General features: G+C 40.8%; 1 protein-coding gene across 12 annotated transcripts in view; it reads left to right on the top strand.

Annotated features, from left to right (window-relative positions):
• Positions 1-3,169: 3,169 nt before the first annotated feature.
• The window catches only part of satb1b (SATB homeobox 1b), a 56,908-nt gene continuing 34,954 nt past the window's right edge, over positions 3,170-25,123 (top strand). For 6 of the 12 annotated variants that reach the window (XM_023980279.3, XM_070437344.1, XM_023980273.3 and 3 more), the window contains exons 1-4: positions 3,170-3,457; positions 18,421-18,665; positions 20,577-20,753; positions 21,621-21,747. In XM_023980279.3, coding sequence (XP_023836047.1) covers positions 18,446-18,665; positions 20,577-20,753; positions 21,621-21,747 — 524 coding nt within the window. In that variant the 5' untranslated portion in view covers positions 3,170-3,457; positions 18,421-18,445. Of the gene's footprint in view, positions 3,458-15,861; positions 16,924-18,420; positions 18,666-20,576; positions 20,754-21,620; positions 21,748-25,123 lie in introns of those variants that run through there. The other 6 variants (XM_070437345.1, XM_023980278.3, XM_023980272.3 and 3 more) reach the window with 2 other exon arrangements.

Below are 25,123 nucleotides of genomic sequence, written 5' to 3'. Positions count from 1 at the left end.
ACTAGAAGCACAAGCATTTCGCTACACTCGCATTAACATCTGCTAACTATGTGTATGTGACAAATAAAATTTGATTTGGTTTGATTTGGCTACAGTGGTGGGAGGGTAGGGAAGGATTGAGCTCAAATTCCCTATTTGATTTGTAACGGGTGAAAATAGAGACAATACGCCCTGTGAAATGGTGAAATTATCAGAAAACAACATGAAATTCTGGAAAATACAAGTAGATGACAAGTGCTAGTTTCGATTCCTCAGGAGTTCTTGTTAAGCATAAAAGGTGATGAGAACTTAATTATGAAAGAGAGTAACTCAAGCGAGCAGTGAACAGTAACCACAAAATCAAAACAATAAAACACATTCCAGATTTAGACGAGACGTCTGACTCGTGGCTCAAGGCATKTTTTTTAGACAAATTACATTCAGTAGAAAATAGTCTGTAATTAAAATAGACCCACTTGATGGAAATGCAATGATGTCTTGCCATTAAGTTGGTCGGGAAACATGAATTCTGGAGTGTTGAACCCTTGTAATCTTAAAAGTACTGTTTACTGTCTTCAGAAAAACACAGACAATTAAAATGTTTTGTGGACCCAGCCCATGGTATTGCTTGATCATGGTTTGTGTAAACTTCACTTCTCACATCTCAGTTCTTTTAACTATATTCCGAGCAAGAGAGGTTTCCATGTTACTACAGCTCAGTGTCGAATAGTTGATAATATGCATTATCACTGCTATTTGGAATATCCATAATACTTCTCCAATACTCACAACTATCAAAGTGTAATGTCTCTATAGAGATAGTTATTATACAGCTATTACAGTTTTAAAGATATTACCATTACATTTAGCAGTTTTGTAAAGTTTTTAATGTGTGGTTGTTGGTCAATGAGATGAAAAGCAAAACAATTTTATAAAATGTCCCCGACCTGACTGATGGGTAAGAAATCAGGATTATGGGGAGAAAGGGTCATCACTTTTCTGTTTCTGTCCTCTTGAGTTCTGCCATCTGTCTGATGCAAACGTCATAGTAGTCCCCCTTGTGGCCAAAGTGGGAAAAACAAAGCAGTGCTTGAGCAACTAATCAGGTGGAGGAGGATACGTCTACATTTGAGTAAATACATCAATTGTTTGTTATCCATATCTTTAAATTCTATTGAGGCAAAATGCAAACTTAAACATAAAATAACAGTAAAAAACGTAATCTCCGAGTCCCTTTAACTGTAACTTTGGAAGCCACTTCATTCTCCCATGAGATTGCAGTAAATTAATCATACAGAGAAACTGAGTTTTTTAAAATGTAGATTTCAGATATAACTCATTATGAAACCAAAATGGCTTTTGTGGATTCCCAAACCCACAACAAATACACCTTTCTGAGAAGTTTTTCTTCCTGTGCCTTACAATAAACCTGCATCCAAAAAGAACCATTTGAAATAGTTAACGTTACACTCATTCTTACTTGTTACAAAGTAGTAGGCCTACCGGTAAAGTAATTGTTATGCTACAACTCCTTCTGGGATTTTAGTTTAGTTCTTTATGGTTGTGCTGCAGCGCCTCATTGCAGCACAACTGCAACTTCTGGTACCTCTGTGTGCACGTTAAAATAATCAATCAAAGATCAAATCGTCAATCACTTAGTCCAGACAACTTATTCTACACGCACGCACGCACGCACACACACACACGCCTGAGAGAGAGAGAGAGAAAATGATGTAACAACAAAAGCCCACTATCATATAGAATTAAAAAACAGAGTCATCATTACATCATACTTGAAGTACCTTTTGCCTTATTCCAAAAATGTATTAGATAACACATTCTGAGGAAAAGTCAATTACACAATTAAATGACCACGTCCTCATAGGCTACACAGTTTGGTCATGTAATACAACCACTCTGTTCCTTTGAATGTTTACACATGCATACCCTTTGCAGTGCATGGCCATCATTGACTATATCAAAGTTACCTACATTTATTTACCTTTACTTTACAAAGCATGACGCACGTTTTCACATTGGCAAAATGTTTTCAACCCATCATATTTATACAGGTGAACCTACTGTATTTAGCAAATACCTATTTCAATTGTTTTTGTAGAAATTTGAGAAAACCTCTCATATAGACTGCAATTAACTTTTAGCAAATTAAATACATGTAAATGTTCTCCTCTCCTTCCAACCGCCTTTTGTTAAATTGTTAACACATTTTCAAACAGGCATAATCCAATAACCAAATTGAGTAAAATTATATAGAAAATCTAATTCAGTATTTTATTAGCTTTGCACTAATAAAGCCTTATAGGTGGCACTCTTATCGACCACAAGACGATTTTTAATTCGATTGTGCCATACAGTAGCCATAAATGCGCAATTTTCGGCTACTGTATTAACTATGGCTGAAGCAACAGCTTGCAGTCTTAAGTGATTTAAATGTTAGGTATAGAATGCCAAAGGCATTTTTCTTACGTAGAAAGTAGGCTATATTATTTACATATTATTATTGTTATTTTTACAATTTATTCATTGTAAATGTAATTATTGTTATTTTTAAATGTGTGTGTGTGTGTGTGTTATCTTTGCAATGCAAAAGCCTTTCAACAAGTTTGTCTCGTATAGCAGTTTTTATTATCTTTTCAACTGACATTGATGGAAATGAAACAATGAAGTGGTTATTTTATCGCTTGTTTGGTTAACCATGGATGAAATGTTAGGCTATGATATCCGGTGCCGTAATTGATTTGATACTTGATGTTGTGCTCTGAGACCAGGTTGGATACCAACACTACAAACCACTGCCTAGGAAGCCCCTATAGTGTTATATTATCCGGCAGGACCAATTTGAGAGTTTGGACAATATAATGATCTGTTTGCCATGCACCATTGTTAAAATGGGGCCATGCGCACCCTCAAACAAATGTATCTTATGAACACGCAATGTTTTATATTATCAGTCGTTTTTCTTGACACCCAAACATGTGGCGTGTAGATATGAAAATGAATGAGTGTGAACGCTCTCCTGGCAGTCGGCTCCTATCTGCTATTCCCGCGTAGAGCTCCCTGGAGACCCTGGAGAGCGCGCCGGGAGAAGAGCGTTGTAAAAACTAAAGTGGGGCACGAGACAAGCTGCGCCACAGCTGGCAAATCATCGATTTGAGCATCAGGAACGGGGAGGGGCGGTTCGTTTACCTGCCACCCTTTCAAAGAAACCCTCCTCTCATGCCGCTACTCAAATCTAGCACACTCCCGCAGCACACGTTGCTTGCATTTGCGCTCAATTCTGGCTCTCCGAAGTTCAGCTTTGCGCAGTCTTTGCGAGTGCAGTTTTGACAGCTCGTGTGTCTTTCTCAACCGGAATTCTCCGAGCAGTTTTGGATCCGTCAAGGTGGAGCAGACTCTATTAGAATTCTGAACTTTTGATGGAAAACAAGAGGCTTCACGGTAACTGCTAACTTTGAAGGTATTGTTACATTTTCTCCTGAATTCATTTTTTTCTCTTTCAATTCAACAGAACCCGCTTATTTTTGCTATTTGCTATTTTGTAGGCTACCGACAGACTGGAATGTCCACATATTTAAAAAATGTAGGTGTGATCCTGGAATGAACGGAAGTAGTCTTTGACAGTAAGCATTTAGGTCAGTTGACCAACAGTTTTCAGACCCTTCTCGATAACCGACTGAAGGCCAAAATGCATCTAAATATTGGCACATTTATGTCTTCTATTTAGAGAAGACAATCTCTACGTTCTGAGTGCATGATTTATGATAGGCTATAGATTAAATACTACAATAGGCTATAATATGTAAATGTCTATACTTTTGTGTCGCGTTTCGTTCAGTTGTAAATAATAACTCGGCATATTCCAGACTTAATAGGCACTCTTGAATGAGGTTAAACCGATTCATGTATATTGCGCATCTTGAGGGAACGCACCAACTCTGTGCTTCCTTATCTTTTCAGTTCCGTGATGTAGCCTAGGCTACCTGCAAACTTGCCTAGAAAAATGCATTACATGACCAGTATTTGTTTTGAGTGGTGTCTTGGAATAACCACAATAGAAAAACATTAGCCACCTTTATTGTTATATAGGCATAGATAACAGTGTCTTTGACAAAAGTTATTTTTTTGTCGCGGCAATTGTTTAACATACTGTTAGATTAATTATATACTTTCAGAACGTGACAGTTTATATCACGTGTTAATAACAAGTAGGCTAAGTAGTCTATTAGCCTATACCAACAGGCCATGATAGCACCCCCTTTTAATTTGCCAATGGGTGTTTTATGAAGTCAAGTGATAATCGTTCAAATGCTTATTTTAAGACATAACTCACACACTCCAACTAATCCATATAGTTTAAGATAGTTATCCAGATAACTTTACATTTTCCAGGATTCAAACAATAGGTGATCTTTAATAGTCAGAGAACATAGTTATTATACCGTACTACTTATATATCTAACGCTGCACTTCATGAAGAATTGCTTTATAATTGCTTCATAATCAAATGCATTGTAGCCTAATGGAACTCAAATAGTAAATGAAGAAATAAAGTGGATTGCGAACATAATGAATATCCCCTTTTGCAGTGGTTGCGTTGACAACATGTATTGCAACTGATAGTGAGCATATTGGGTAAAAGTAGTAATGATGGCCTTGAGTTTTTGTCTAATTGAGGTTTTTGTAATTGTGCTGATACAGTGTTTTCAGAAAAATCCAGATGAGTGTGTGTGTAAGGGCATGTTATGGGAAGTTGTAGTGTCCCATTGTGAGATTGTGTGGGCATAGGTGTGTTGTGGTTTTGTTCAGGTTCACAGCATTCTCTTTCACATATGTCAGTACGGCTTGGATTCTTGTCATGCGATAATCACTAGCATTGCTGCTGACTTAGATTAATCTGATCTGATTCACTGATCACTGATAGGTTAACAAGCTGTCTATTGTCTCAGCCCTGAAAAATGTCATGGTATCTTTATATCAGCTAATATTAGTAAAATAATTCAATATGGAAAATATGTATTTATTAAAACAATTATCCACAGGGACATCAGGTAAAATCAGCATGATATGGAGAATTGCATTTACCATAGTTACGTTTTAGGTAATCTTATACTTTTAATCTTATAATCTTAAATGTTAAGTATTCTTTTACAGGAGGAAAAGTTTGTATGTCTAATATTTCTAACTAGCCTAATAAGCCTATGCAATATGTTATAGAAGAAGTTGATTCGACAAATCTAGTGTCAACATTTTTCTTTCCACTGCTGACTGTATGCTGAGAGTGTGATAGTCCTGTATGCTGAGAGTGTGGTAGTCCTGTATGCTGAGAGTGTGGTAGTCCTGTATGCTGAGAGTGTGATAGTGTCCTGTACGCTGAGAGTGTGATAGTCCTGTAACGCTGAGAGTGTGATAGTCCTGTATGCTGAAGATGTGATAGTCCTGTATGCTGAGAGTGTGATAGTCCTGTATGCTGAGAGTGTGATGTCCTGTATGCCTGAGTGTCTGGTAAGTCCTGTATGCTGAGAGTGTGTAGTCCTGTACGCTGAGAGTGTGATAGTCCTGGTGAGACGCTGAGGTGTGATAGTCCCCTGTAACGCTGGAGAGTGTGATAGTCCTGTATGCTGAGAGTCTGAGATAGTCCTGTATGCTGAGAGTGTGATAGTCCTGTATGCTGAGAGTCTGATAGTCACGTATGCTGAGAGTCTGATAGTCCTGTATGCTGAGAGTCTGATAGTCCTGCCATTAGTAGTGCTCATGCATTTTTAAGAGGTCAAAGTGGCACAAGCTGGAAAAAAACAGGTTATGGTTTTAATAGAGGTGATTGTATCTTGTCAAATCTCTCACAGTTTGAGGAGCCGTTGTAGTTAATCTGGTCACTATTTCACAGAACAATGTCACAGCCTTTTCCTGTTTTAGCGACCGTGTCACTTCTTGTAAGTCCTGTTTAAGATGAAAGACTGAACGTTGAACGTTGAGCGCTGCTGTTAGCCCTCTCAGTCTCACTTTCTGCTTACTAAAACCAGTCTTAACACTTAGCTAGCCATTGTGAAAGTGGCACACACACACACTCACAAACACACACACACAAACACACACACACTCCTTGATCTTTTACCAAAATCTGTTACTTAACGTTATTTGACAGGAACAACACAAGTCAGATGGTGAGCACAGTGCTAACAGTCCAGATACCTAACAGGACACAGATCCAATAGTGATGCTCTGAAGAAGCCTATCATTGTGCCATAATTGTTTCATGTTCACATACCCTTTTGCAAATTCCTTCGACATGTAATAATGACCATAAGGCGATCAATTATCAAGAAAAAAAGCAGAAGAAATACAGAGACATTTAACTGTCTGTCTTTGCCTATAGATGTTTTTGAGGTTATCAAAAGTCAGGTTATATTTGTCAAGGCACCAAAGTGAAAGTAGTGCCCGTCTTTGTTATTGACTGCTCTGTAATAGCAGGAAATCAACCTACTGTATGAGAACTGTTAGAAACACACCTAGGGGATCTCTCCCTCTCCTCTCCACCCTAGTCATCCTGGTGGCACTTTTGCCTCACATCTACAATAATTGCCACTTCATTTGTCAGGTCGCTCTAGCATACGGGAGAAGATTCTGAGGGAGCGGAGGAATTGCAGGCTCAGCTGAACGTTGGCTGCTGCTCTTAACATACAGTACAGAAGACAGGAGTAGTGTGTGCAACTCATAGTGCTCTTTCAGATGAGGTCCCCACAGCAGTTGAACAGCAGTTGTGGTAAGGGATGTAGGGTTGGAAGTACATAGTAATAGATACTAACTTACATAATAGGTGGGCGAGAGGAAACAACCTCTTCAGTTCATGTCCTGACCCTAAGAGACCAATTAGGCAGTACAGTACATCGTAGAGGTTCCCTCTTTGCTACCTCTCCTCAAAAAACACACGATGATGGCTCAATGACACTCAACAACACTGACGTTTGAAACTGAATTATTCACTCAAGCTCCTTGCAGTGGTAGCTTGTTTTTGAAGAAGAAGAAAAAATGATGTGGATGTTAAATGGTAGAACCTCCAGACTTTTGCGGCTAAACGATGGCTTCAGGTTAGGGTGTAGCTAAAAGAGTTTGGGGCTTGTTCAAAATACCTCCTACGAAGATCTCTACGCTATTAAAATTCATACAGCAAAGGACTTGGAGAGTCTAGAGTTGGGTTGTGTCTCGCTGGGCTGAGACTGATATCTAGGGTAAAACCATTAATCGTCTTTACCACCCTCGATAATTAGCACTGTAGAAATAACAGCTCAGCAAACAGTGAAATTATACCTGTGGTAGGGAGCAGAGTAAATACCTGTTTAGCTGCCAGCAAATGCATTTATTAGACTGTCGCCAGTAAATAAGAGGCCTGTCTCGTTTTTTGATGTGTGGCTCTTTGGGGATTCCACCTCCTCTAAAATAGGTCTATTATGATTGCTAATAGAGAACAAAGGTAACAATGAATCTGAGACTTTTTGATGACATGCTGCAACCAGTTGGGGAAAAAGGTCTGTGTCTTAATAGGGATTGTTTGCACATTCCAGGGCTCAGTGTCAAAAATGTAAAAAGGCCTGACAATTACAGACATACCACCCTGGATGCGCGCTTGTATGCAACTGCAGAGTTACAGCACATTTTGCCATGATCTGAGACTCCTTTAAAAGGGGGATATGTTGCCCCAGCATGTTGAAAACAATTTATTTTGGCATATGCTTTGCATACTGTTGATCCAGATTCCTTGGCTTAACGATAAAAGCTTGCATTGTTTCTGGTCCTCACAATCAGCACTGTTTGGTTGAATGGGGAGCCTGTCTTTCCACAGAGATAAATAACCAAAGTCTGTCATGTCGATTCTGTCACGGTTTGGCAAAATGACAATTCTGTAAAAAATTGAATAGCAATTGTTTGCATGCTTCACTGCACAATAACAAACACAATTTGAAATAAATGTTGACTGATACCTTGAACTTTTTAAAATTCAAATCACCTTATTTCAGGCCCAACATGTGTTTTGATTTCTTGAAAAAATGTGATTGTGTTTTATTTTTATGCTTGTCATTATCCGATCTGTGTAGGTTTTCCTGAATCCTTTGTTCAGATAATGCAACAAAAAAGGAACCGAGTGCTTTGGTGGAATTNAGCGACCGTGTCACTTCTTGTAAGTCCTGTTTAAGATGAAAGACTGAACGTTGAACGTTGAGCGCTGCTGGTAGCCCTCTCAGTCTCACTTTCTGCTTACTAAAACCAGTCTTAACACTTAGCTAGCCGTTGTGAAAGTGGCACACACACACACTCACAAACACACACACACAAACACACACACACTCCTTGATCTTTTACCAAAATCTGTTACTTAACGTTATTTGACAGGAACAACACAAGTCAGATGGTGAGCACAGTGCTAACAGTCCAGATACCTAACAGGACACAGATCCAATAGTCATGCTCAGAAGAAGCCTATCATTGTGCCATAACTGTTTCATGTTCAKATACCCTTTTGTAAATTCCTTTGACATGTAATAATGACCATAAGGCGATCAATTATCAAGAATAAAAGCAGAAGAAATACCAAGACATTTAACTGCCTGTCTTTGCCTATAGATGTTTTTGAGGTTATCAAAAGTCGGGTTATATTTGTTAGTGCACCAAAGTGAAAGTAGTGCGCGTCTTTGTTATTGACTGCTCTGTAATAGCAGGAAATCAACCTACTGTTTGAGAACTGTTAGAAACACACATAGGGGATCTCTCCCTCTCCTCTCCACCCTACTCATCTTCGTGGCACTTTTGCCTCACATCTCCAATAATTGCCACTTCATTTGTCAGGTCGCTCTAGCATACGGGAGAAGATTCTGAGGGAGCAGAGGCTTTGCAGGCTCAGCTGAATGTTGGCTGCTGCTCTTAACATACAGTACAGAAAACAGGAGTAGGGTGTGCAACTCATAGTGCTCTTTCAGATGAGGTCCCCACAGCAGTTAAACAGCAGTTGTGGTAAGGGATGTAGGGTTGGAAGTACATAGTAATAGATACTAACTTACATAATAGGTGGGCGAGAGGAAACAACGTCTTCAGTTCATGTATTGACCKTAAGAGACCAATTAGGCAGTACAGTACATCATAGAGGTTTTCTCTTTGCTACTGATGTGGAACTTCTCCTCAAGAACACATGATGAAGGCTCAACGACACTCAACAACACTGACGCTTGAAACTGAATTATTCACTCAAGATTCTTGCAGTTGTAGCTTGTTTCTGAAGAAGAAAAAAAAGATGTTGACTCTAAATGGTAAAACCTCCAGACTTTTTTTTTTTTTTTTTAAACGATGGCTTCAGGTTAGGGTGTAGCTAACAGAGTCTGGGGCTTCTTCAAAATACCACCTACGAAGATCTCTACATTATTAAAATTCATACAGCCAAGTACTTGGAGAGTTTAGAGTTGGGTTGTGTCTCGCTGTGCTGAGACTGATATCTAGGGTAAAACCATTAATCGTCTTTACCACCCTCGATAATTAGCACTGTAGAAATAACAGCTCAGCAAACAGTGAAATTATACCTGTGGTAGGGAGCAGAGTAAATACCTGTTTAGCTGCCAGCAAATGCATTTATTAGACTGTCGCCAGTAAATAAGAGGCCTGTCTCGTTTTTTAATGTGTGGCTCTTTGGGGATTCCACCTCCTCTYAAATAGGTKTYTTATGATTGCTAATAGAGAACAAAGGTAACAATGAATCTMAGKCTTTTTGATGACATGCTGCAACCAGTTMMGGWWWWAGGTCTMTGTCTTAATAGGGATTGTTTYCACATTCCAGGGCTCAGTGTCAAAAATGTAAAAAGGCCTGACAATTACAGACATACCACCCTGGATGCGCACTTGTATGCAACTGCAGAGTTACAGCACATTTTGCCATGATCTGAGACTCCTTTAAAAGGGGGATATGTTGCCCCAGCATGTTGAAAACAATTTATTTTGGCATATGCTTTGCATACTGTTGATCCAGATTCCTTGGCTTAACGATAAAAGCTTGCATTGTTTCTGGTCCTCACAATCAGCACTGTTCGGTTGAATGGGGAGCCTGTCTTTCCACAGAGATAAATAACCAAAGTCTGTCATGTCGATTCTGTCACGGTTTGGCAAAATTACATTTCTGTAAAAAATTGAATAGCAATTGTTTGCATGCTTCACGGCACCATAACAAACACAATTTGAAACACATGTTGACTGATACCTTGAACTTTTTATAATTCAAATCACCTTATTTCAGGCCCAACATATGTTTTGATTTCTTGATTTTTTWAAATTGTGTTTTATTTTTATGCTTGTCATTATCCGATCTGTGTAGGTTTTCCTGAATCCTTTGTTCAGATAATGCAACAAAAAAGGAACCGAGTGCTTTGGTGGAATTCGCATCCTGCTAAGATCAGATTGTTAATACCCACCCACATACTCCGATGAAACKATTTCAACCGATACTGTATTCTCTTGTACACACAAACACAACCTCAACCATTCCCTTGTCAAATGTTTTGTACAGTGGTGGATGATGAATCCTTTGACTGCAGATTAAATGTGCAGAGGAAAATATGTAGATAAAACTGCATTGACAAGTTTTCACTCCTTATCCAATTCTCCCACCCAGGCCTATGGAATGGTTGGCTCAGTAGCCTTTCTGTGTACTGTGCGTAGTAAACATTTGTTTCACCTGCCCACATTCACTTAACCCTCTTAAGAGTTCTCCTGCACCAACCGTAGTTTTGTCCTTTCAAGTATCCTCCACAGCAGAGTATATGGCATCCTTTGCATCATCTTTGCCCCCCCCCCCCCTCACTGTGTAGCTTAACAACAAAGCGTGGACAAAGCCATCTTCAGTGTTGCTTTCCGAAACACACAACCCTGTCTCTCTAGCTATTAATTGTTGATATGTTGCAATCCACGAGGCAGAAATTAGAGTTCTAATTATTCAGTCATGTGATGAGCACTGGCCCTGCAACCAGTGACAGAAAAGTCATTTCCAAGGCCCTGAAACTGATGCTAGTTYATTGTTCTATGACTAATTTGTTTTATAATTCGATAAAAGCGAAGGGGGATAAACAAGCCGATACAGGGTCCTCTCACCAGCCTCGGGGACACAATCATTTGTTTTGAATCATTAATAAAGATTCCTGTGGGCAGATTAAAATGAGGCCAGCTCTGGCCCTGTGTTAATCATGACCCGGTCGTCGTCGTGGCACCACTGTCGCTACGGCTGCTGTGGCTCGGGACAGCGATCTTGACCTTATGATGCAAATAGGCCCAGACAGACACAGAGCTGGGACCAGCTCAATCTCGGATACCGAGAAACCTGTGTTTCCGTGTGTGTGGGGAGTTGTACAGTGCACACCACACATCGTACTAGTGGTGGGCGTCAGAGTTCCGTTCTGTGAGGCAAATAGTATATTTTGTAAGAGCATGCGGCTTCTCAAAATCGTCACCGTCTCATTTCTGTTACTCTTTGATGCCGGCGTCTACGACTTGACGCATACTGTGAGGCCTGTTCAGAGAAAAGTGAAAAGGTCTTCCAGTAAGTGGGCGGGGACGTCGTCCGGTTCTACTTTGGACATTCATGTGATTATAAAATAATTAAGCACTTAGGAAACTTTAAGATGTTCATTTGAATCGCACTCTCTTTCTCCGACGACGACACAACACTGCCAAATCAGAATTTTAAAAACATGATTTACTTTCTTTCACTTTTAATTAAAAACCATACTGACTATGAGGGCCTAATAGAGAGCCTACAACTCATTCAGTTTAAAGAACACTATCCATTGCTGATATGGAATATCTTTCATATTCAGGTTCACTGATTAATGACTGAGTACTCAAAGGATCTCTCAGTTTCTCACTGATGTCTTTTTAGTAATAGTTCATTTTTATATGTGGCACACCATGTAATACTGCTGGAAATGTCCCTTCAACTAAAACAATTTTCACCGGACACTATCCTCTTCAAGTGTTCATGTAACTTTGGTAATTGGTTTGTTGTCTACACACAATGCAAACAATGCTCAATGCAAACACACTTGAAAATACCTACTACTGTATAAACAATATCTCATTATTGGAGAGGGAATTTGTGCATGTACTAGAATAATGTTTTGACATCAGCACAACAATATTAATAATATAAATATTATTGAATTCCTCATTGGCTTATTAGTGTATTGTTTTTTTGTGTGCTTTCATATATCCTAGATCCTACACAGCAAGCTGAGGTCTGCACTGACAGCATTACCCCATGCTGTTAGTATTCACACACTGCTAAGATGCAGACAGACTCATTTGTATTAGATAATCCAAATAATCGTATTAATGCCCATTAAAGTYGTGAGCATGAAGACATCACAACACCTACATACTGTYTGTGATGACGRYTTCGGCYTRTGGGACAACAAAGAAYCCACYTCGTCCMAGACGCTAAGCCAACATTGCWGSGTTCGCTCATGCCYCTTTCTTTTGCAGGATCTTYACATGTTAAAGAGTAGATTATAAACTGGTTGTTAAAACTGACCTRGTACTTATTTTCTCTCCATTATTTAACAAGGGACTTCATGATCGTTTTATGTGATGGTATAGTGAGGGTCAAAGAAGGGGCTACAATATGGCAATAATAATTGTAAAGTTATATAATATGGTGGTGCAAAAGATGGCAAAGGTGACAGCACAATAGAAGTGATCATGAGTAGGTGTTGTAAAATGATAGTGAAATCGATTTATGATTGCCATTTTCGACTTCTTATCTTACTTATAAAGGCCACGTGCATGTGATGTGCCTACTGTTTATGGCCATGAATCTTGATACTAGCTTTGTATTGTAACTAAATCATATGGCTCAAGTATTACACTATTTAACAGAGATTCATCTTTAAAGACATTCATTATATTGACATCGTTTATTTTATTGAAGATGTGCATGTCAAACCACTGCTTCATAATAAGGAGCTCAGCTATAACATCACCCATCTCTTACAAACATGTAATAACACATATGCCTTGGCCCTGGTAAATKTATCACAATAGTGTGTTTGTAATCAGCTGGTATTGATAGAGGCCTTTCAGTYTGAAAAATATTTTWTTCTCTCTGATACAAAAACCTATATGTTAATTGATAATCAGTACTGTTGATTCAGTGGTGTAGTCAGTGCAAATCTGTGCCCTTCTGGATGTCAGAGGGTTTTCACAGCCATGTTTGTGCCAACGTCGCTGGCAGTGGRAGCACCTGTTGGCAMTGRCAGAACCTGGCTGGCAGGGTTATCAATGCTCTCTGATGGTCTCCCACAATCACAGTGGAAATGACAGCGGCTGCTTGCGTCACGGCAGATAACAATTTGCCCGACTATAGCTCGCATTCGCTGTTATTTCTATGTCCATGRCCACTCTGACAGATATGAAAATGTACACCCAACCAAATGTACAGCAAGCGTCATGTGTAGTCTCTCCAAAAACATTTTGATAAAAAACATTTTATGTATTTAGCTTTGAATTTTCCTAATGTGTTAAATAAAACCTTGACCCTGCTATTACAGGTGATATCATGTGAAATGAGCAACGGATTTGACCCAAAAAGATTGATAGTTGTTTTTATACATTTTACTACATGCCCAGTATTACAGTAGTATCCCCTGTAATAACATAGTAATAGCCCCAGAATATTGCATTGTCCTTTTCATCTTTATTATCATGCACCTTACTTGATTAAAACAAAGTAATACTGCAGTACTCTGTTGATGAATGCAGTATGAATTTGGCAGTTTAGACAGTTTTTACATCTCTGTACAACCCAACATTTTATAGATAGGCTACTAAGTTTATTGAATTGTGACATAAACCTGACTAGTTTGAACCTCAGTAAGGTTTTAACATTGGAGCATACAGTATGGGCTTCCGGTGACAGGCCACAGACATAGGACAGCATCACTTACCGGCAGCACAGATTCACTGCTTTGAAAGTGACTGACATTGAGCTAGGTGTTGTTGTTTAGTCAAGACAGTGTTCCACCTCAACTTGATACCGCTGAATCTTACCTTGCTCTGTTTACTTCTGGCTCAAACGTTTTTCAGCAATACATTCATTYGGAATACAGTGACTCGGGTGCTCTTTCTATCAAAAAACACAAAACACACATTTTTATATGATAAAGAGGTCATCTGCTGGGTCAATCCTTATAAAGCTTGAACACCATAAAGTATTACCTTCTTGGCTTAAAACTCCTTAAACAGGTATGAACTAAGAGTTTCCCTGAGCTCAATATGTCTCATCTCTAGGAACCATCTCTCAGGAATTTAAGAGAAACCCTTTTTTGAAGAGTTGGGACTTTTTATCACAAATCTTTTCCCCTCACATATTTCCTTCTGCTCGCCTCTATGCGTTATTGACAAAACAACCGTTTTTTTTGTGTGGGAGGAGATTTATGATTTGGCTTAACATTTCTGGGAGCTATAGGCCTTACCATGGTTTATGACTAAATACTACAATATATATACAACATTTTGTTTCTATATGCAACATTTCCTCTGTGTTTGACCAAAGAGGTAGGCAATCACTGCACATATAGAGTTTGTGTTTATGGTTTGCCAGGTATTAATGCATCCTGTTTTGGTTGGTTTCCTTTTTAGCTTTTTTTATGAATTTGGACTGCCTTGTTTTCATGTTGTGTTGACAACATGCCTGATATACTGTACCTAATATCTTGGTCTGTCTCTGTAAGTATTTACACCCACATTTGTTTTTGTTTATTGTCCCCTGCTGACAATCTTTTCGTGTAGAATAGTGTTTATCTCAGGGTATGCAGGATAACTGTAATGATTTGCATTATTTGATTCTGTGTGACAATTGATGTTCTCTCTACGTTGTTTGTGCAAACATATGTTTTATAGCATCGCTGTGCTGTGCACATTCCCATTTGAGCAAGAATAATTGTATTGTGATGTATATAGTAATAGACAGCAACATTGCTTTCCGTTATAGACAATACTTTGTTCAACAGAAGTTGTAAGGCACCTGCCTTGACAGTGATGTCCTTGAGGTGCGCCTCTAGGGTCTTGGGAAGGTCACACTCACTCTCTCCCAGTCCCCCCTCTCTCCTGTGCGAGGATAGGACAGTGCCATATTTGTGGTCAGGGAAAGTCAGTACCGTAAACCAATCTTTTTAGTAGTAGAGTATTGGCTATGCTCTCTATTGCGTTGTCACCCGTGTGTAGGGCTGCTCGTAGCATGTGTGCAATGAATGCACTGTGTACATAAGCTATTTAGAAAGGCACCAGAACAGCTTTTGCTCACCACCCTCTACTTCTATGATGTGTGCTGTAGCAATAAGACATATTCAGCCATGAGGCACCTCTAAGTGATATGCAAACACAGTTAACAGGCTTMTGTTCACACCTAACAGATTTSATCTSTCTTCAATAATCKTYATATRGGATTMTGYAATTATTATTGTAGGCTATTATTCATCTTATTATGGGAAAAGTTCAGGAAAATAATAGTAACCATGTAATAAACAAACAGCCTATTATAATTCGGGATACCAATTTTGTTTGTTTGTTTAGGTATTTGTTTGTACAATACGAATAGCTTATGGGTCGATTAGGCTACTCAGGACTGACGTAGATCAATAGCCAAAACGGCATGGGAGTTATTCTATTGTGCTCTCTCAGATAGCATTTCAGTGATGTGCGGTTTATATCGGCCTATTTGAACCATTTCCACATGTTCCTCCTGTAGCCTATATAATGTCCATTCGCATAGCATCTCGAATATGTATAGCCTATGCGCGCCTCTGTGTATGTGCATGTGTGTGTGTGTTATTCAGTAATAAATGCAGAACCGCCTCACTCCAATCAAGCTGATTAAAAATTCCTGCGCGCACAGCCGGAAATCGCACCATCCTCTGTTTTCTTTSCACTTTTTACTTTATTTTAGGTTCTACACTCCGCCAGGACATCAGCTGTCGCGAGTGGCTCCCTTCAACACTCGATATGCAGGTTAAATCGTCTTGTTTTAGGGGTATTTTCTTTTGAAATGAGGAGGAGAAAGGGAAAGCACAGGCAGCACCAGCAAGGGGAGTGATGAGTCAATACAACTCATAATTTAATGGGGACACAGAGGGGGAAAGCGAGAAAGAAAGAAGAGCTCCCGTCCGGACGTTAATCAAACCAGCAGAAAGAACACATATCGCAAGCAGATGTTATGCATCCATAGCAAGCCTTAACTCGACATTGGAAAGTAAATCGCACTTTTTAACATGGGTGTGCATATCGTTGCGCCATCGTCTCTACATGAGATAGCAGATCATTGTCGATTTTTTTTTTTCTAGAGAAGCCGAATTTATTTAATACACGTTATTTTTGTATGCGTTTATACATCAGGATTGTTCGCGACTGGTAGAAATAACAGATTTCAGCACCGCTTACCACCAACCGATGTTCTATTCACGAACGACTGACTGATAATCGTGGTGGATACGTTGTGTTAACTCGTTGCACTTGTAACCGATGGACTATGCTCGAGACAGTTAMCCAGTTTATTGTATCAGGTGTTATTTTCCTCCGCTACTTCTAATAAGACGTAAGAATMACTATTTTTCCAGTGAGCAAATAATTCGATTTATTTAGGCTATACTGTACAGACTTAATTCCTTACCAATGTTATCGTATCCCAGTCTGTCTCGACGTCTTCTTTTATATAGATTTGGGTTGCTCTTTTGTATATCAACCTTTCATCTCTCAAAAGAAGAKCACATTTCTGTAGAGGACCTATCATTTAAAKCTAGAAAGCATCAGACATTGAAGTTTTCTTTCCCTTGACAAAACTTGAAGAAGGCATCGTTCACCAAGACTTCATTATATGCTTTCGAGTTTTGAAGTGCTGAGTTTCAGGTTGGTTTGCCCTAAATGTAACTTAACTTGTGTTTTGCACTCTTGCTTGTCTTTTTTAAAGGTCATTCAGAAATCCTYCCCTGGACTACCACCATATCCGGGTCTGGATTCTGTTGCCCCCCTATTTAAATAATTAGTTGCTTCATTGCATATCATGAATGAGATAGTTCATGATTATTTGTGTGCTGGTGGGAAGGTGGGGATACATTATTTTGACCTGTTCAGTTTTTGTTTAAATATTTAAAAAAAAAAACTTTCTATTGCACAATGTAAACACTGTATAATAACCCATCTGAATTTAGCCTTATTTTTTACCAAAAAGAATGAAACACCATAACAGATAATTATTCAAATGTTGCTAAAGCAAATGGTGTGTATTAGGTGTTTAACTGTGTCATTCAGTCGTGGAGAGCCTGTCAAGGTGTTGATTGTGTGCTTCCTGCAGTCAGTGGTTGTGTATGTGTGCAGCAGGTAGCCTAGTGGTTAGGGCGTTGGGCCACTAACCGAAAGCTTGCTGGATCGAATCCCCGAGGTGACAAGGTAAAAATCTGGTGTTTTGCCCTGAACTGTTCCCTGGTAGGCTCTCATTGTAAATAAGAATTTGTTCTAAACTGACTTGCCTGGTTAAATAAAAAAATGTGTTTACAGTAATCAGATGCAGCTGGCATGTCAGGCTTTTCTTTATCCATTATTTTTTCTGATTGCACTTTTAATTTCTGATAGGCTCAAAGGTATAAAAAGTCAGCATCTTTTCAATGGTACTGCTTTCATTCAGTTTTACCTCACATTTTGTAATGTCTTCTCTGAAATTGAAAGAGCAATTTAAAGAGACATCCCACACAATTGTTCTTCCTTATATCATGTCCTGTTTAGGCACATGTGATACCACTTGTGGGTCCTTTGCCTGTTTATGCTTTTTTCCCAAAAGCCTGTCTGGTAATTTTTTGTTTTTTGGAGTGCTGAAAGTGACTCAAGCTGAATATGTTAGCTCTACTCTCTCAACCTTCACTTCACTGTTGCAAGGCTTGTGGGCTTGTGGGCTTGTGCTGTGAACTGCAGTAATCATCAGAGTGGAATCTCTCTGCAAATTAATGTGTTTGCAAAAAAAATGGGCTTGTTTGCCCACCATATGGGAATCCGTAGTGGGACAGACATAAATAATACATGCTCTGAAAAATGGGAACATTACGATGGCACGAAACATTGTGAGTGCCAAGTAATGAAAGCACAAAATTGGCAGTTATTGTTGTAACTGTTATGTTWTTGTTATGTGCTTTTTCCCATAGATAGATGTTCATGTTGACAAGTTATCACCCTCTTTMTTSTAACKTTTTCAATGTCCAAACAATCAACCCTAAAAAGATAATTTGGCATACTTCATATCATGCATTTGAATATGATGTGCTTACTGTGTGAAGGCCTTACATGTCCATGAAACCCCCTAATGTCCTGCCAGCTAGTTAACACCCAGWCTGTCCCTGTCTTATCTCCTCCCAGGTGATAGTGAGCAGAGGTGCTGAGAATGATGGACCATCTCAGCGAGGCGTGCCTGGGGAAGGAGAACTGTGACCTGGTCAACAGCATGGGRGACCGCGACTCCAAGGCCCCCCCAGCCAAGCTGGCCCGGCTGGAACAGAACGGCAGCCCCCTGGGCAGGGCCCGCCTGGGRAGCACGGGGGCCAAGCTGGCCGGGGTACCCTACAAACCCTCGGGACACCTCCTCAAGAACTGCCACAAGAGGGGTGAGTGACACTGGTCAGGGTGGTGTGTGTTTATGTGTGTAGGTGTGTGAGATAGCAAAATATAAACCCTCAGACACTTCAAAAGGACCCTCAGTACAAGTAGGCCCAAATTATGGCCTGTGTGTGTTTGGCAAGATGGGAGAGAGGTGGAATGTCGTAAGTGTGTGTGTGTGTGTGTACTGTCTGTGTTTACAATTATAATGTCTTCATGGTTCACAAGTGTCATGTTGTCATGGTTTTGTTTCCATCTTCCTGTGCAAACCGATTTAAATTTCCCTTAGTCATCTTAGTGCACACACCCACACTTAGGCCTATCTACGAAGACCCATTGTTTATACCGAAGCCGTTTGAGAATTATTACTGTGTTATTCTGCATAGCACTGCGTCACTGTTTCTCTCCTGTTGTTGTTTATTATAGAGAATGTAGGTCCCCCACTTAAGGGGCATTTATTTTGAGATGATGACATATAGCTTTTTTATATACAGTAACTACTGGCCTGGTCATTACATGAATAATGTTATTATTTTATGAATTTTTGGGGCTAGATACGAGCATTCAGACCTGCAGATTTTCATGAGTTTATTAGCYGTTGGCCGTTATGTCTCGTCTGTTTGTTCGGTGGTGTTTGTGGGGACTTTGGAACCATAGAATGTTGCGTTGAGTGTCTTGATGCGCTGTTACTTAGTTGGTTCCTGTCTCATTTGTTGCAAAACACCAGCTGAGAAAGTTCAATTTTACTCCCCAATCATCATCCTCAGGCCCTACATCACTCTGTCCTCGCGTTTTTCAGAATGTTCCAGCATATTTATTAGCCTTTTTCGAGAGGAAATTGTGAAATTTATAGAAGCGTCTGTTGCTGAAGTTTCGCATGGCCACAGTGGGCATTGTTTGAGCTGAATAATATTTACCATGGGCTTTTCTCCGCTCCATGAAAACAAAGGCTGTATTGATCCTGAAATGAACCTACACAGCAGTCTTTATTGTTAGATCTCTATCTATTAAAATCAGGGAGAGAAGCAGCGTTTCAGCACATTCCCTGGCACCTGCTGGTGATTACCCCGTTTATTGATTGTTTGTCAGAGATGTTTGCATCTTCAGGATGCCGGACATTAGAAATATGGTTCATTGCAACTGCTCAAACTCCATGAATAATGTGCTGCATATCATCACCACTGAAGGCTATAGAGGAACATTTTAACCAGAAAAGTTATGATGCTCCGAAACTTAAGTCACCGAAACATCAAAAGACGTTTTTAACCCAAATGGTATAATTTGAAATTTGCACAGTGCAACGTCTTTGGACAAGGATTCCTCGTTTTCTACCTAATATCAGTGCAGTGTTTACACAGACTAGTAAACCTCAGGGCGCACTGGAGTGTTGGGATTTGGAGCGGTGCATCATGGGAAGGTGATATGGGGTTGACAGCAGAGGCAGAAGCAGTCTAATGTGATCTGAGCTCCTTGACAATGAATCAACAGATCTCAGCCAAAAAGTGGTTGAAAGCTGAGATTGGCCAAGATTCATCTGAACAGCATTCAATTTATTTAGACTTTAGTTCAAATTGAATAATGATGTCATTAATAATGGCTAAGAACATTGAAATCATTACTTTAATCATGATGTCACTGATCATGATTGAATAACTAAAATCACATTACCACCACATCTACTACCACTACTAGTTCTATCAATGTGAATAAGGCTAATATGGAAATTCTAATAAAAAACGATGCAATATTTATCATTGTGCTGTCACTGATAATACGAATGGCACTGGCATTCATTCATTCATTCATGAATAGAGGTAGTCTGACTGTATCAGCTGTGTCTAAATGTAATATTAATCCCCCCATTGAAGGTCACCATTTGTCATGTCTGAGCCCTCGCTGTGTTGTCTGTGTCTCTCCAGGCAACATGCTCCCTGTGTTCTGCGTGGTGGAGCATTACGAGAGCCCCATCGAGTTTGACAGCAAGGAGGAGCACGCCGAGTTTGTGCTSGTCAGGAAAGACATGCTGTTCAACCAGCTCATCGAGATGGCCCTTCTGTCACTGGGCTACTCGCACAGCTCGGCGGCACAAGCGAAAGGTAGGACTGGAACAAGCCCCCAATCTATTGATGACCCGCTCACACACACATACACGCACCCACTACACACACATACACATATACACACATGTACAAAACTCAGGCATGCACACACACACACCCGCAACACAACAGGCCCGTTCCACGAACTATAGAACTGGCCTCTGCTATGATTTGGCTTCTCCCACAGCTTACCCCACACACACTCCCCCCCTTCCATCCATCCATCCACCCACACACACACACACACACACACACACACACACACACACACACACACACACACACACACACACACACACACACACACACACACACACACACACCACACAACACACAACACACACACACACACACACACACACACACACACACACACACCACACACACACCACACAACAACACACACACACACACAACACACACCACACACACACACACACACACACACACACACACCACACTTGCCCCCTTCCCCCCTCTCCCCACACACACACAACCGCCTTAGCTGTCCAGGCCTCTGATAGTTTCCCAGCTGATCTGAAGGCTCAGTAACGTAGGCTGACATTGATCCCAGACAGGGGATGCAACTACATGTCTCTCAGGAGTTCTCAGGGCCTCTCTGCTCTGTACACCTCTAGCTAGAACACTCAGTGGGAGTGAAGGTGTGACCCGTTGCAGCTGACTGCAACTCTAACACACAGACCTGGGCGGGGCTTACTGGGAAAAGAAATGTCAATCTTAATGTGGCTTTGCTGGAAAAATATAGAATCAATCAATGATTGTAAATGTTTATCTGTATGCGTCTAACTTTGAGAAACATAACATTTACCATTGATTGTGTTTGTGTTTCTCTTTCCATTGCAGGTCTCATTCAGGTGGGCAAGTGGAACCCGGTCCCACTGTCCTACGTGACGGACGCACCGGACGCCACCGTGGCAGACATGCTGCAGGACGTGTACCATGTGGTCACGCTGAAAATTCAGCTGCACAGGTCAGTCTCCACGCCCTGTTGCCCAATCAACTACCCACCCAATGCAAGTCCAGTGAAGTACCCAACCACATCACCCTTCTGAACCCACCACCCAGCTATACCAGCCTAGTGTAGCATGCGTACCTAGTTAACTTGGGTTAAACACCCAACACATAGGCCTTCCATTCCTTTCCATGCTTCCACCCGAACTCAAATTAGCATTATAGCCATAGACCTTGCAGTAGCCATAACTGCAAAGACATACCTGGAATCCCGCCATACACCCCATAGTCATGGATGGGCTGGACATAGCAATGGTAGCTATCCAGTCCATACAAAAACCATGCATGGCAGTCAGGTTTGCTCAAAGCACCTACTGTAAAACTGTACATACCATTTACGTTATCTATCATATCTATCCTACCCTGCCTTTCTAAGGTCTTCGAAAGCCAAGTTAACAAACAGATCACCGACCATTTTGAATCCTACCATACCTTCTCCGCTATGCAATCTGGTTTCAGAGCTGGTCATGGGTGCACCTCAGCCACGCTCAAGGTCCTAAACGATATCATAACCGCCATCGATAAGAGACAATACTGTGCAGCTGTATTCATTGACCTGGCCAAGGCTTTCGACTATGTCATTCACCACATTCTTATCGGCAGACTCAACAGCCTTGGTTTCTCAAATGACTGCCTCGCCTGGTTCACCAACCACTTCTCAGACAGAGTTCAGTGTGTCAAATCGGAGGGCCTGTTGTCCGGACCTCTGGCAGTCTCTATGGGGGTGCCACAGGGTTCAATCCTCGGGCCGACTCTTTTCTCTGTATACATCAATGATGTCGCTCTTGCTGCTGGTGATTCTCTGATCCACCTCTACGCAGACGACACCATTCTGTATACTTCTGGCCCTTCTTTGGACACTGTGTTAACCAACCTCCAGACGAGCTTCGATGCCATACAACTTTCCTTCCGTGGCCTCCAACTGCTCTTAAATGCAAGTAAAACTAAATGCATGCTTTTCAACCGATCGCTGCCCACACCTGCCCGCCCGTCCACCATCACTACTTTGGATGGTTCTGACTTAGAATATGTGGACAACTACGAATACCTAGGTGTCTGGTTAGACTGTAAACTCTCCTTCCAGACTCACATTAAGCATCTCCAATCCAAAATGTAATCTAGAATTGGCTTCCTATTTCGCAACAAAGCATCCTTCACTCATGCTGCCAAACATACACTCGTAAAACTGACTATCCTACCGATCCTTGACATCGGCGATGTCATTTACAAAATAGCCTCCAACACTCTACTCGGCAAATTGGATGCAGTCTATCACAGTGCCATACGTTATGTCACCAAAGACACATATACTACCCACCACTGCGACCTGTTTGCTCTCGTTGGCTGGCCCTCGCTTCATATTCGTCGCCAAACCCACTGGCTCCAGGTCATCTATAAGTCTTTGATAGGTAAAGCCCGCCTTATCTCAGCTCACTGGTCACCATAGCAGCACCCACCCATAGCACACGCTCCAGCAGGTATATTTCACTGGTCACCCCCAAAGCCAATTCCTCCTTCGGCCGCCTTTCCTTCCAGCTCTCTGCTGCCAATGACTGGAACGAACTGCAAAAATCACTGAAGCTGGAGACTCATATCTCCCTCACTAGCTTTAAGCACCAGCTGTCAGAGCAGCTCACAGATCACTGCAGCTGTACATAGCACATCTGTAAATAGCCCATCCAACTGCCTCATCCCCATACTGTTATTTATTTTATTTATTTTGCTCCTTTGCACCCCAGTATCTCTACTTGCACACTCATCTTCTGCACATCTATTACTCCAGTGTTTAATTGCTATATTGTAATTATTTCGCCACTATGGCCTATTTATTGCTTTACCTCCCTCATCTAACCTCATTTGCACACACTGTATATAGACTTTTTCTATTGTATTATTGACTGTATGTTTGTTTATTCCGTGTGTAACTCTGTGTTGTTGTTTGTGTCGCACTGCTTTGCTTTATCTTGGCCAGGTCGCAGTTGTAAATGAGAACTTGTTCTCAACTAGCCTACCTGGTTAAATAAAGGTGAAATAAATACAAAAATGTAATACGTTGACCACAGTCAGTAGCCACACCAACAAGATCTCATAGTTTCCCTTCGAAATTCAACATATTATTATTTTTTACGCTTCATTATGCGTGGTCACAGGGTTAATTACACATGGTTACAGGATTCAAACAGAAACAACTCAAAGGTTAACAGTTTGGGCATTAATAGTTAAGGTTAGGGCTATGGTTTGGGGAAGGCTTAACCTTTTACCCCAGTGGGCTAAATCAGGGTCACACAGAGTGTTTCTTGGTAGTCTTAAACAAATCTTCTTTGAGTTTGCATCCCAATATTACACTTTATATACATCACAGAAGATGGAAATATACCGAAACCGTTTGACATAGAAACACAGATTTTCGGCGTAAAAAGAAAGTATGTTTATTTATGATGAAATTATGAAAAATATTTATAACATTCCACTTATAAGGCCACTAGTTCATTTGACTGCAGGAAAGGGCTACAACAAAATAATAAAAAAACATGCAATATTACCATCAGGTATCATCAGTATTCACAGTGTTCTCAAAGCTTGCTAGAGCATTGTGAACTGCAGTAGCACAGTGGTCTAAGCAGCATGTCCCAGCTCCAATCATCATCACTTCTCGCCCAGTGCTGGGCAATATTTATATATTTTTTGCTGTTGTGAGAGCCGAGGAAGGCATATATCGACGTTCTCAGGACGTTTTCAAACATCCAAAATCGGCGTCTATTTCTAATGACCAGTCTGGCCACACAGCCCACACATACTGTTTACAGACCACATAGCAGCCACAGACTACACACACACACACACTGAGATTGGTACTGCTGGTGTAGAGGCCTGTGCCAGCTGCACACACTCAGCCCTACCCTCACTAGTTCACTGCTAATGCAACCCTCTGGGGGGCTGTTCACACACACACGCAACGCGCACACACACGCACACACGCTCACATACACACACATACACACACAGGTTGTTCTCCCTCCCTCTCTTTCCTCCCCTCCTCTGCACACACACCAGCCAGGACACAGAAGGTTGTGTTTATTTCCAGCAAGCTTGTGTGTCTGCATGGATAGCTGTCTGTCTCCACCACTCACCCTCCTCTCTTTTCCTCCCCTCTGTTCCTTTGCTTTCCCCAGAGGCTCTCTAGCTGCTACAGCCGTTTAAGGTGTTCTGGCAAAGCCTCAACCAGAGCCGTGTGTGTTGTGTGTTGTGTGTGTGTGTGTGTGTGTGTTCGCCCTCCATCTTTGAATCCTCTAACTTCTACCGATCTACCTTCTGTTTATTATATATGCATTACA

Source organism: Salvelinus sp. IW2-2015, linkage group LG35 (assembly GCF_002910315.2).
Source record: "Salvelinus sp. IW2-2015 linkage group LG35, ASM291031v2, whole genome shotgun sequence".
Lineage (NCBI taxonomy): Eukaryota > Metazoa > Chordata > Actinopteri > Salmoniformes > Salmonidae > Salvelinus > Salvelinus sp. IW2-2015.
This window is presented reverse-complemented; position numbering and strand designations above follow the sequence as displayed.